General features: G+C 32.1%; 1 protein-coding gene across 1 annotated transcript; it reads left to right on the top strand.

The window, feature by feature from the left end:
* The first annotated feature begins 269 nt into the window (after positions 1 to 269).
* Positions 270 to 7515, top strand: LOC108723759 (pro-resilin). The gene is made up of 4 exons (XM_018449709.1): positions 270 to 391; positions 3296 to 3475; positions 6131 to 6416; positions 7258 to 7515. Exons 1-4 carry the CDS (start codon positions 371 to 373, stop codon positions 7410 to 7412), a joined length of 642 nt encoding a protein of 213 aa, XP_018305211.1. The 5' UTR covers positions 270 to 370; the 3' UTR covers positions 7413 to 7515.
* The last annotated feature ends 4739 nt before the right edge of the window (positions 7516 to 12254 follow it).

A 12254-nucleotide genomic window follows, 5' to 3' on the forward strand; every position in this document is an offset into this window, starting at 1 on the left:
AATCGCGCGAGTCAGCTGAGAGAACAATGGGAAATAAAGCGCGGGCTTTCCACACAAGCGCGACCTCCCTATGTGAACTGGAGTATATGCGACCGCCGTCTCTTATACTGCCTACGCTGCACCGCTCGAGCGAATCCCTTGGCTCGCTCCCCCGACGGTGGTGGCGGCGACAGGAAACGGATCTTCTCCGTGGAAGCGGAGTGTCGAGAAAGGGAGAGAGAAAGAGAGCTCTCTATATAAGCACCAGTATGCGCGCCGAAACGTCACCATATTTCAGCATTCAGTCCAGTGCTCTTCTTTCATTTCAAACGGTGTCCGAAGCGTCGTCTCCCGCACCACCATCCATCCCCGCGATCTCTGTTCCCCAAGCATGGATTTGATAGTGCGACAGGTAATGCACTGCTCGACAAAGGTGCAGACTCGTGATTCGATATATAGATCGGTTATCAGTTGGGCTTCTATCTTTCTCTCGGGAAAGCTTTTGAATCCGTCGTGTGATCGCGGGTGTGCTTCCGGGGGTTCCCCGCGCTTTAAGTGTGATCACCAAACGAAATGATCCGCCGTGAGTCTCTAGCAAGGATTAAAATATCAATATAATTTCGCTGAGTTCAATTTAAGTATGTAAGTAGGCGTAAGAGGAATTTACGTCAACCATCGTGTTTTGTTTATTCGCGAGCAATCATAAAAATCATTGTTGCATGTACTTGTGTGTGAAATTGTATCAGCGAAATTATATCAGCATTAATTCTTGGTACCTGCTACTGAGTAAACGCATGCAATTAGTAGATTGGCATCAAGTATTTGTATTTGAGCTTATTTCATAAAACTTATTCTGACACTAGAACCATATTTAAATAACGTAAGTTTCTAATTAATAGCACTATTTGTATAATATTAATAATTAATTATAAGATAAAAAAATGTATCTAATTGTAAGATTAAAGTCTAAAGCTGTATTTATAGTCCGTTCTTATTTTAAGAACATCTTAAGTAATGTCTTAATTAAGATGCTAATACAGCCCTGTAACTGGCTTATGACATCTTAAAACTGTACTCAAGATCGTCTTAAATATAAGAACTAACTGAATATCAGCCTAAGTCTAAAAATTGGGAAAAATAGGATTCATACTGAAGAAAAATTAGAACAAGGTAAATGTCTTATTTTTTTTTTAAACTTATATAATTAATTTCTCACTATTATTTGTCATCATTATTTATTGAGCAAATTATACACAATATTAACGTATATTGTTTTCCCTCAGTTATTATTTAATATTAAAAATATTCTAAATTTATGAGATGAGATCTGAATTTGAAGTGTAGAATTTATTGGGGTGAAGGCTATAATATAAAGGATTTTTTTACGTCGAGCAATATTTTCTTTGCTTTGCTTCCATTGCTTTTTCTTTGTTTCAAATAAATATTGAAAAAAATGATACATGCATGATATTAATTTAAAAATTTGTATTATATATGTTATTTATATTTTATTTATTATATCAATTTTAATTATATATTAGAGATAATAGATTAGTAAAAAGATCTTTTTTATTTTTATCTGTTCTGTAGCATTACAAAATTATTATAAATTTGAGTTCTATAATATTATAAAAGGATAATTGTGATACAAAAAAATCAATCCAAATTGATATAGAAAGAAACCATCGGTATATAAAACAAAAATTAGATTACAAGAGAATGAAGAACTATAAAACGATAATGATATTGTGAACTAGCAGAAAAACTATGCAGGGTTGGATATCTCTAATATCCCGGGAAAAAAATACTCATTAACATAGTTATTATTAGGACAATACTTTAATTTGCATATTCGTACATACATATTGCATGTACATAAGATAGATTAAGATGTGTCATGATTAATAAGTTATAATTATGTTAACACGCACAATTATTACACACTTGTCTATTTACTAAAGTAGAGAAATTATGTTAATTAACTGATATAGGGGGAGGGGGGGGAGGATAAAACCTATTAATTCAGATTGCTTTTATTAATAGAATTCTGTTTTTTAGGAGGTATTGGGATTTGTAGAATATATTATTATTTTCAAAATTGTGTTTACGTTTCATGTATCAAATTTCATATATAAGTATATATTAGATTTTATTAATTTATACATCTTAATATCATATATATATATATGTGTATATAAAAATATGTATAAATAAAAATACATACTACATAAATATATGTACATATATGAATATATATAAAGTATAATGCATAAATTGAATAATTACGACTTCTTTATAAGTGTCAGCTTAATCAACCGTTGCAACATTTCGCGAAACTAATTTGTGCCCACGCAAGATTCTATCTTCACTTATACTTAGACATTAGCGTGCTAAAGTAGCTACTTAATTATCTGAAAAATCGTGCGTATGAAAGACGTTTTCCCGCGGAAAAGTCATGGATTACGTGCCTAAGAGCTCTCTGATTCCTTTACCGTTATGTTTAGTCTTGCGTCAGTTTTTAAAGTGCCGATGATGTAATATCGTGCACCTTCTCACGATACGGCAGAAATGAGAGAAGAAAAGATAGAGGCACATGAGTCTAATTTCCCGCCTACGCAACGTGCATGTTGTTGATCATCTGACGTTCTCATCTGACGTATGGAAAGCATCCCTGGGAAGTCATCGGAAATATTTAGGAATTAATTAACGTTTCGCTGACAATAACCTTTTAATTTGAACCGTTATATTATTTCATTATGTATTTTATGTAGCAAGCGGGAATTATACATATTAGTCTACGTGTCAAATATTAACTTTGCAACATAGGCCTGAATGTGTTGCGAAAATAAATTTCTTCCTTTCCGGTGATTAATTTAATTCAAATTATTTACATTAGTTAATATTAAAAACGATAAACTCTACATACAAAAAATTTCGTAAAAAACAGTACATAAAAACCTAAGAAATTTAAGATTTTCAAAAAAATTTGTTCTTTGTGGAAACTCATTGCTTTCATACCACAGAAAGAAACTAGTTGTAGAGGTAACAGTCTTCATTACTTTTGCGTCGGTATATTTAATGTTAAACAAAAATAATCGATGAATATTTGTGTTTTTTATTTTGAAATTAAATATTTTTATATTTATTCTAAGCAGAATCGAATATTTATATCTTCAAATAGAATTATTTTTCGAACAGGTTTAAATATTTATCTTATTATATAATATTAATATTTATATTTCTATAAAGCATATTTTTATATTGATATCATTTATGTTTATGCGTTTTCAGTAATTTAATGAATATTCTTGTGCAGGTACTGTTCGCCTTGATGGCGAGCATCAGCATTGTGCTTTGCGAACCACCCCTTAGCAATCAATACGGCGTTCCAGGAAATTACGCAGGTGGAGGTCATCATGGAGCACAAGGAGGTGGAAATGGATTTGGGGGCCATTACGGTGGGGGGCACGATAATCAAGATTACACAGACAACGAGGTATTTATAATACTTATCTGTGTCTAAGCAACTTTTAATGAAATTGCATACATGATTGAAGACAATGTCTCCTATGTCCCAATGCCTTCATCATAACTTTGTGTGTGCTGTTTTTTTTATTATTTTAAATTTACTTTCTTTTTCTCTCTCGAATAGGAATCGATATTTTCTTGACAATAATTATAGCTTTATGCTTAAATTTAGAACAATTTTTTAAATATTCGATATAAAAGTAAATAATTTTTTTAAATATTCAACATAAAATATTTTTAATCATTACAAGCAATTAAAGTAATTGTAAATTGAATAATTAATATTTCAAAGTTTAATTTGGCAACAATGCAAACGCTAGTACAGATGTATCGGTAAAACGTAAAAGAAGTGATTTAGAATGTTTACAGGGACGAGATATTGCAATTGTCCGATTAAAAAATTTATGCAATACAATCTGACATAACGTGGGATCGAATCCCGGCCTCCTATCATCTTTGATCTTCATTCGATGATTACTTCAATAGCTGGTGCAACGCGTTTTGCGAAATCAGGCTTCAAATTGCGTGATCGTAATTAACCCAGGCGCTCGTTAAGTAATTAAGCGGAACATTTTTTTATTGATAAATCATTTATAAAATAATGCGAAATAATTGGTATCAATTAGTGACAGAGCAATATTTTAATTTTTGTAAAACATTGGTAACTTTCGAGGTTGCGATTCCAATTTACGAATTTAAGATGACTCATGACAAATCAATATTTCACTGATGATTTTGAGGATTGCATAATCCAAAATATTAAGGACAAAGTATATTACGTCACCAATCAGACGCTCTTTTGTGCTTCAGAGAATGCAGATTCAGAGTGTTGCTTTCTAAATCTAGATCCTTGCCCCTAATGTATGTATCGCCGATTATTCTGACGATTCTTGCGAAAACGTGAGGCACTCCCGAGGTCAAAGTTGATTATTTCAGATCTAGATTCGGTCATGTCTTAGAAGTAACATTGAACTCTTCGGATAAAGAAAGGTCTGACCTCATTTCATAAATCTCATCCGGAGGAGTGCGCTCTGAGCTTGAACTAACTCTATTTTCTGAATGACCTCATGATTTTTTTGTAGCCGGTGTGTAGGATGATGAATCTTGAGGTACTTAATAACGTATTATGATCGAGATGTTTCTTTTATCTTTTATAATTTCTCACGATTTGCAGCAGATATTATTATGAGATATCTATACTACCCATTTACCTCAAATTGATATTAAAGCTACATCATTTCTCACAGCGAGACATTTATTACGAGACTTTCAGTAGTATTAATTAGCGTTTTAATAAATTATTTAATTAATCATCACTGGAAGAGAAAATTGTTTGGTAATTGAAATATTTATAAATTAAATCAATAATAATTAAAAGTTGATATAGAAACAATAATCGCGTGACACATATAATATTCAATATTAAAAAAGCTTGCATATAATTAACCTTAATCTATTCGTAGGTCCAGTGTACTTTAAATATATCTTTGTTTAAAATTAACGTAATTAAATGATTTTTTTTTTTCATTTTGAAAATCAAAATCTAAGGAATAAGATTATATAACTTAAAATTATATAAGATTATCAAAAATATTTGTCATGAACAACTTTTCGCAACGTAGTTGAAGAGAATGTTCTACTGATCCGTGAATAGATACTAATTAGGGTTAAGAACTCATTTGTTTTAAAATATCATAATGTTTAAAAATTGAATTTTTTAATTTTTATTTCATTTTAATTTTTTTACATATTCAATTTTTTCATTTTTTTAATTTAAATAAATATATGTTTTAAAAAGGTACATATTTATGTCATGATGATATTACAATAAAATGTAGTTAGCAAAAAAATTAAATTCCTTGCCGTTCTCACTTTTTGAAAAAAAAGAATCATTGTATCTCTTTTGTACGAGCAAATCATCGCTTTGCACAATATATTTCGCAATCAATTAGGTTAAAAATCTATGATCGAAAGATGCTTTATATATTCTGCTCTCAGCTTACTACTCATACTCGCACATTGTTTGAACACGGCGCGATTACGTTAATCGAAGATCGACGCATCGCGTTCAAGTGTCTCGAGATGCTACAAATTCGAGTCCGAGAGCGAGAGCGTGGCGCAAACGGGAATGATGTAACAATATTAATAGGGTGAACCGCGACCGCGGGCATAATTCACGGTAAATCGTTATTGCTGGTTAGCTAATCGGGGATCTGAACGCTCGCGAGATGCGCGTTCGCATCTCGCGCGGATCTGCCTGTCGGCGAGCGAACCGCTGCTGGTGATAGTAGCGGTGATGGCTGTGTGTGCTATAAGCCAGATTAAATCGCGGCGGCTTCTCTTCAGCACCGTCCGCTCTACTTTGCCGGGACGAAGGAAGGAAAGCTTGTCGTCCTGACTAAAGGTTGCGTCATTGCTGCATTAATAAATGTGCATCCATTCCAGTTATTTTTTCATGTATCACCTTTCCTCATTTATCTCTGTACTTTTATATGTTACCTTTTCTCTCTTTACTCCATCTCTCTACCTTTACTTCATCTCTCTACATTCTTTCTATCGTCTTCTACGAAAAAATAAGAGAGCGAAATGAATTCGCGAATATTTGTATCTGATTTTGCTTCAGCCCAAAGCCTATGAGTTCGGCTATTCCGTGAAGGACCAGGCTACCGGAAATGATTTCGGCAGACAAGAGACAAGTGACGGCGAGACCGTTCGTGGCGAGTACAGAGTGCAGCTTCCGGACGGTAGGACACAGATTGTCACTTACACCGCCGACTGGAGGACCGGTTTTCACGCTGATGTGAGGTACGAGGGTACCCCGATTTATCCAGATCAGTACAACACGCAGAATGCCGGGTACAATGCTGGTCAAGGTTTTATCGGCGGTGGAGGCAGTGGATATACCGGAGGTGTGTAGCAAAGAACGTTTAACATTTTACTCCTCTAACTCTTTCAAGCGCGGTACATCATACTTGACTTACGTATTTAAAAACATTATTCAGCGCTCTTCAGAGGACAAATAATATTTATCAAACTGAATGAAAAATATGTAATTAATATAAATCAAGGAATTAATTTTACCAGTAACGGAAGGGATTTATAATTTTGATAATTCAGATTGCTTGCACTTTTTATGTAGAACGTGTGTCTTTTCGTATGAATTAATTGTTATTGTGCATCATAAATAAAAATATTAAGAAAGGATTATAGAAAAGCGAATTTTTTACGAGATGATACTCGTGAAAGTATACCGGAACAAATCATTTGAATATATTAGGATTGTCACAAATTCCTTATCCTAAAATTTTAACTTTTCCTGATTTCCAGACAAAATTTCATAATTTTTCTTGATGCTTTCAATAATATTTTAAATGCTTGCTGCTCAAATAATATTTAAAAATTTTTTGTATTTTCACCTTGATTTGGAAACCATCAAATATTTTGTGAATTACTATTAATGTTGCTGATGCATTTAATTGTTAAGTTGGTGGTATTCTAAACCTGCGTAGGTGTGATGTACGCATATTAAACTTCTTTAAAAGCAAGAATTTTCATTTTCCAGAAAATTTTGCAAAATTCCCTGAGTTTTCCCTGACCATTTTCCTAATTTCCCTCATTTCTAGTTTTGTGGTAGCCCTATATATTAAATATTTCATTCTTGTAAAAATATATATATATATCTTGTATAATTTTTATTATTAGAAATCCCGCGTGTGCATTACGTTATCTTTGGACGTTTTATATTAACAGGTAATCAAGGCGGTTACAACTATCCATCTGGCGGCGGACACTACGATAACAACTACCAGTTTGGTTCTAATGCCATAGAGAGCAGTTATAACAACGGCGGAAGGAATAATTATCCGGGAATACCGTCACCCACATACGGTCCCGCTTTCCATTAGAATGCATAAAAAGTATTATATAGGATATACCGATCCCGCTTGTGAGAGCAGTCTTTTTTCCAATAAAGACATTTTTTCATAAAAATTTCTTATTTGTATCATACCACCAAACCTTAATGACTTACCGTGAAGAAGAATCACATTTTATATTCAATTTCCGTGTGTTTTTTTTTATTTTATTATTGCCAATCGTACATAACTTTTCACAATTTCGTCATTTTCTTACGACGTGAAAAGTCATGACAACAAGCACATATATGTACGTGATCAAAACGTTGCGACATCAAGACTAATGTGTGACAAACATAACACTTCCGTTATAATTATACATTTGAAGGGGCATCTTGATTATTTAATCCTGCTACTGTATTCGCCCTGTGTTTATTTCGCATTCTGATAGATAATCCTAAAGAAGATAGAAACGCGCGCCTCCCATATTTGTCTCAGGTTTCTCATACAGAAGAGATGAGATAAAACTCTCTTTCCTGTGTACAGTTACTCTCTTAGAGGCTTATGTTAGCTGCATTCCTCTCTCGTGCAAATTATGTTCGTAAAAGAAGTTCATATAATATTCCTTTACTACATTTTAGAGAATATTATACTTTCTAAAGACATAAAATAAGATATAAGATATTTTATTATTAATAAACTTTTGTACGTTAACCAAGTATTTTAAATTTCTGTGGTTTATAGTTCATCTGGTAAAAAAATACTTTTTTTTTATACATAATGGCGAATTATTTGCAAAAGACGAAAAATGTATGCGTTTTTTCTTATTATGTCAAGTTCAGCACGTGGGGTACTTGTAAGTACATCGTCAGAAGATGCTGTTGTTTTACATTATGTCATCAGGAAGTTTACGTGCCCGTCCGTGGAGATAAACTTTCTCTAATGTGTAATACCTAAATTGCACACTGCAAATTTCATTAAATCGCAAAGACACATTACCACAAGTATAAAAGTATCTGTGCCATTATCATTCTATATGATCATATCGTGTTAATAGCATAGTAGATATATAAGATAATTTTTCACAAAACCGGTTTATTTAATCTGCATATAAGATCACTTTAAATAAAGTTTTGGATCGTTAATTGGATATTCATATTAATCGCAATAATATAATCTTTAAATTGTCGCTATAAATGTTTTCTTATTGTTGCAAATAATACGCGTATACATATGAGGCATATGAAACATAACATATATATTATATTTCAATTTTATAAATTAATTACATCTAAATAAAAAATTTATAATGTTTATATATATATGATATAAAAAATAAAATTAAACTATTTAATAAATATTAAAATAAAATTGAATTCTATATTAATATCATATTTTTAATACGAGTAAAAAATAAAAAAATGGATGCAATTAATCTGAAATTTAGCCGCTTGCTGAAGAGATTCTTTAAAATTTTTTTAAATATGCTTATAATAGCATAAAATTATTAAGATCCTTAGATGCTTATAAGCATCAAAAATTATTAAATTGCTTTAAATATGTGATATTACTACTTTATAATTCTATCTACGATTTCAAGACTAAAATAGATTTGGGTTTTACAGAGATTTAGATATAAATTCACACTGAGAAATATTTAATATCTCTCCGACCAAAGATAGGATTATCGTCGGTTTAATACAAATTATAATTATCCCTTAAAATGTTCTCTACACAAAAAGACATTTTTTAGCACTGCGAATTCATCATATTCTGAAACGTGACGATGCTATTCGAACATAAGGAAATACTTATAGTATAACGAAAGTAAAGGCGAAGGAAATCGCGCGCACGCGGATGTCCTTATCCAGACTGTTACAAATTTGAGACGCATGCGGGTGTCTGTAGAATCAGGCAGTTACAAATTTGAGGCGAATCGAATAGAGGCGAGATATCTAGGACAATCGCGTGCGCTCGAAAAAGGTTCGTAAGATTTACGAGTTCAACCCGCGAATGAACGAGCTGGAGATATTCCGACCGTATTTATTGGTCCTCTCTGGAGAAAGTCACCGGGTACATTTTTGCCCAAGTGCGACTCACATGAATCCTCAGGCCGATTAAGAAATGCTTCGTTAGGGGATTCCTGCGTTTGATTTCATCTTTAATGCTCGCGATTGCTCCAATAATATATTTCTCTGCACGAGAATCTCTCCCCTTCTAATTGACTCGTATGTCGAGAGTTGCACGTAATGAAGGAAACGGTCTATTAACTCCGTATGTGCTTCTGAATTTTTTTCTTTATGAAATAAAAAAAAATGCAAAATCTTGCAATATTGTAATATGATTTACTAAAATTCATTAAAATTGCGCCGTATATATATAAATGTCTGTTTTCACATTGTTTAAAATAATTTACGTTATTTAAAATAATACTGAATATTTTTAAAACAAATTTTTACAAACGACAATATTATTAAAAGATATCGAAATAATTTATAAATTTGCAAAAATGTATAGGTCTTAACGAGATTTAGACACGTTAAATTTTTATATCTCGTCTTGGTCTTAAGCTTCACTTTGATCGTAAATGAATTTTTTTTAACTACGAATGAATTTTATGAATAAAGAAGCTGTAAATCATTTAGCGTCGATTAGAAATTAGACATACATAAATCAAATAATTGAATAGTTGCATTAATCTCATATCTATTTCTAAATAATTGATTTTTCAATAACAGTAACATAATTAGTTATATTAAATAATTTTTTATTTTCATTTTATAATTACTCTTTAATGTACAGATTTAGATACTTCTTCATTTTTTGTCCTTTTTGAAATAAATCCTCTCTTTTAGAGAGAATTTCATTATTTAAAAAATTACTATCGTACTTTATAAAACCCTTGGTAAAAAAAGATTGTTATGATAGCAACTAATTTCTCGGCAGTCCTTGAGAAGTGCTTTATTCAAGCGTACCTTCGGGAATGAATGTAAGTTTAGTGAATCCGAAAATAGACGTCGAGTTGAACTACTGTTTCAGACACCTTTATGCGAAGCATCCAGATACCGATTCCCACCCTGACTTACTTCACACATATGGAATCTTACTTCTTGAGAGGTGACGTACACGAACTGCAGATCTGATGTAGCTCGGCCACGGTCTGAAGAAAAGAGGTCCGACAGAAGAATACTCCACACATGTCTACAATGCGCGTGTAGCACATGCGACGAGCCTTCCGCATCGCGTGGAGCATTGCGTAATGCCGTTTATCCCCGATTACAGAGCAAACCGTGCATCCGCGAACCTTCACTCACAATCAGATAAGTTACGTGGATTAGTAACAATTATGCCGAGATTAATTAAGCACTCCCGATCGCCGCGTACCGACGAATAATATTGCCGCGATGATCACGTTCGCTTATCGAACAAAAAAATTAAATTGTAAAACGAATTCAACTGTATGCAATCCATAGGGAATCAAATCTAAATGCTTAAATTTGGTAGATCACGAATCTAATACATTTACAAAAAAAAATTTCTCCAATCTATTCCGCTTACATTTATTTATTTTTTCATTACTTATGCTGCTTTTATATTTTTATTAAATTGATAGGAAAAATCAGCTTCGTATAAAATTTATGTTTTTTTTTGCCAAACCGAGACGTCTTAAACGGTATAAAAGATTCAACAAGATTGAACTTTCTTGTTCTGGCATTCGTATGCGTGAAGTCATTAACGAAGTAATGTGCATAAGTAGGCAGAAGTAGGTGATCGTGATGAATGGAAAGATGGCCCACGCATATACCGGAATCCGACAGTGTTTGTGAAACAGCTGATTAATGTGATGATCGATGTGTCTGGATTAACCTTACGCATATCAAATTTTCATTCTTTATCTCTCGAATTGTCCGAAAAAAAAAGAACACGATACTATTTTTGCAGCAAAAATCTTAATCAATAATAGAAACATGAAATATAATCAAGAGTCTTAAAAACAAGCTTATGGAAAAGTTATTTCCAGATATTATATAATCGTATATAGATTCGGCAGTTATTAAGCTTACAATTAGAGTAACGTGATGCATTATATCGTATTATAATATCATATATTGTAATACCATTATTCTCATATAATATAAGTCTTACGTAACGCGTAAAATCGCCCAAAATTGTTAAAACGTGCGGTAAAAGGTCATTACGTATCTTTTCTGGATACTTTGTGCCACGCCAGCGAAATTTGCAATTTCGACGAAATTACTGCCGCGTGCACATCTGATTTGTAGTAATATTCCGAAACAACTTACCATAAAGGTACTACCATTACATTGTAATTACGAGGTCGTCGAAAAAGGTGCTTGAAATTCGCGGTGTGCAGTTAAGCTATTGGTGATCAGTTCACTCAAACACTTAAATGAATATTCTCGAAAAATTTACTTTAAAAAAAGATGCTAAGTATATACGCGCTTGTTAAAAATTTTTTTTAATTTATTTATGAAAAATACACATATATTTATATATAATAAATATATTTAATAAGAGTACGTAGGATACAAAATTCTACACAATAATTCGTGCAAACGTTCTATTAATTAATGTAAAGAAGGAACAAATATAATTTTTAGTGCACGAATTACTTCGCAGAATTTTGTACTCTCTCTCTTACTCTTGCTCTTATTAAATGTAGTTACTTGTTGATCAAATCTTGAAAGTCCGATTTATTATTTTGTTGTTAATAAAAATATATCACATTGATTCAAGATTTGTTAATGCAAAAAATGAACTGCGATGTATCAACATATTATTCATTGCTTTTTGTAAAAAATAAAGATATGTCAATATACTTTTGATATTACGTAAGAACAGTACAATAGAGAAGTTACTATATTTTTGTGA

Source organism: Mycetomoellerius zeteki, unplaced genomic scaffold (genome assembly GCF_001594055.1).
Source record: "Mycetomoellerius zeteki isolate Tzet28-1 unplaced genomic scaffold, Tzet1.0 scaffold25, whole genome shotgun sequence".
Lineage (NCBI taxonomy): Eukaryota > Metazoa > Arthropoda > Insecta > Hymenoptera > Formicidae > Mycetomoellerius > Mycetomoellerius zeteki.

Excerpts from the sequence above, each read along its gene's own strand:
- LOC108723759 (XM_018449709.1), top strand. The coding sequence starts at position 371 with ATGGATTTGATAGTGCGACAG. Across the intron at positions 392-3,295 it reads TGGATTTGATAGTGCGACAG|GTACTGTTCGCCTTGATGGC; the intron begins GTAATGCACTGC and ends ATTCTTGTGCAG. Across the intron at positions 3,476-6,130 it reads AAGATTACACAGACAACGAG|CCCAAAGCCTATGAGTTCGG; the intron begins GTATTTATAATA and ends ATTTTGCTTCAG.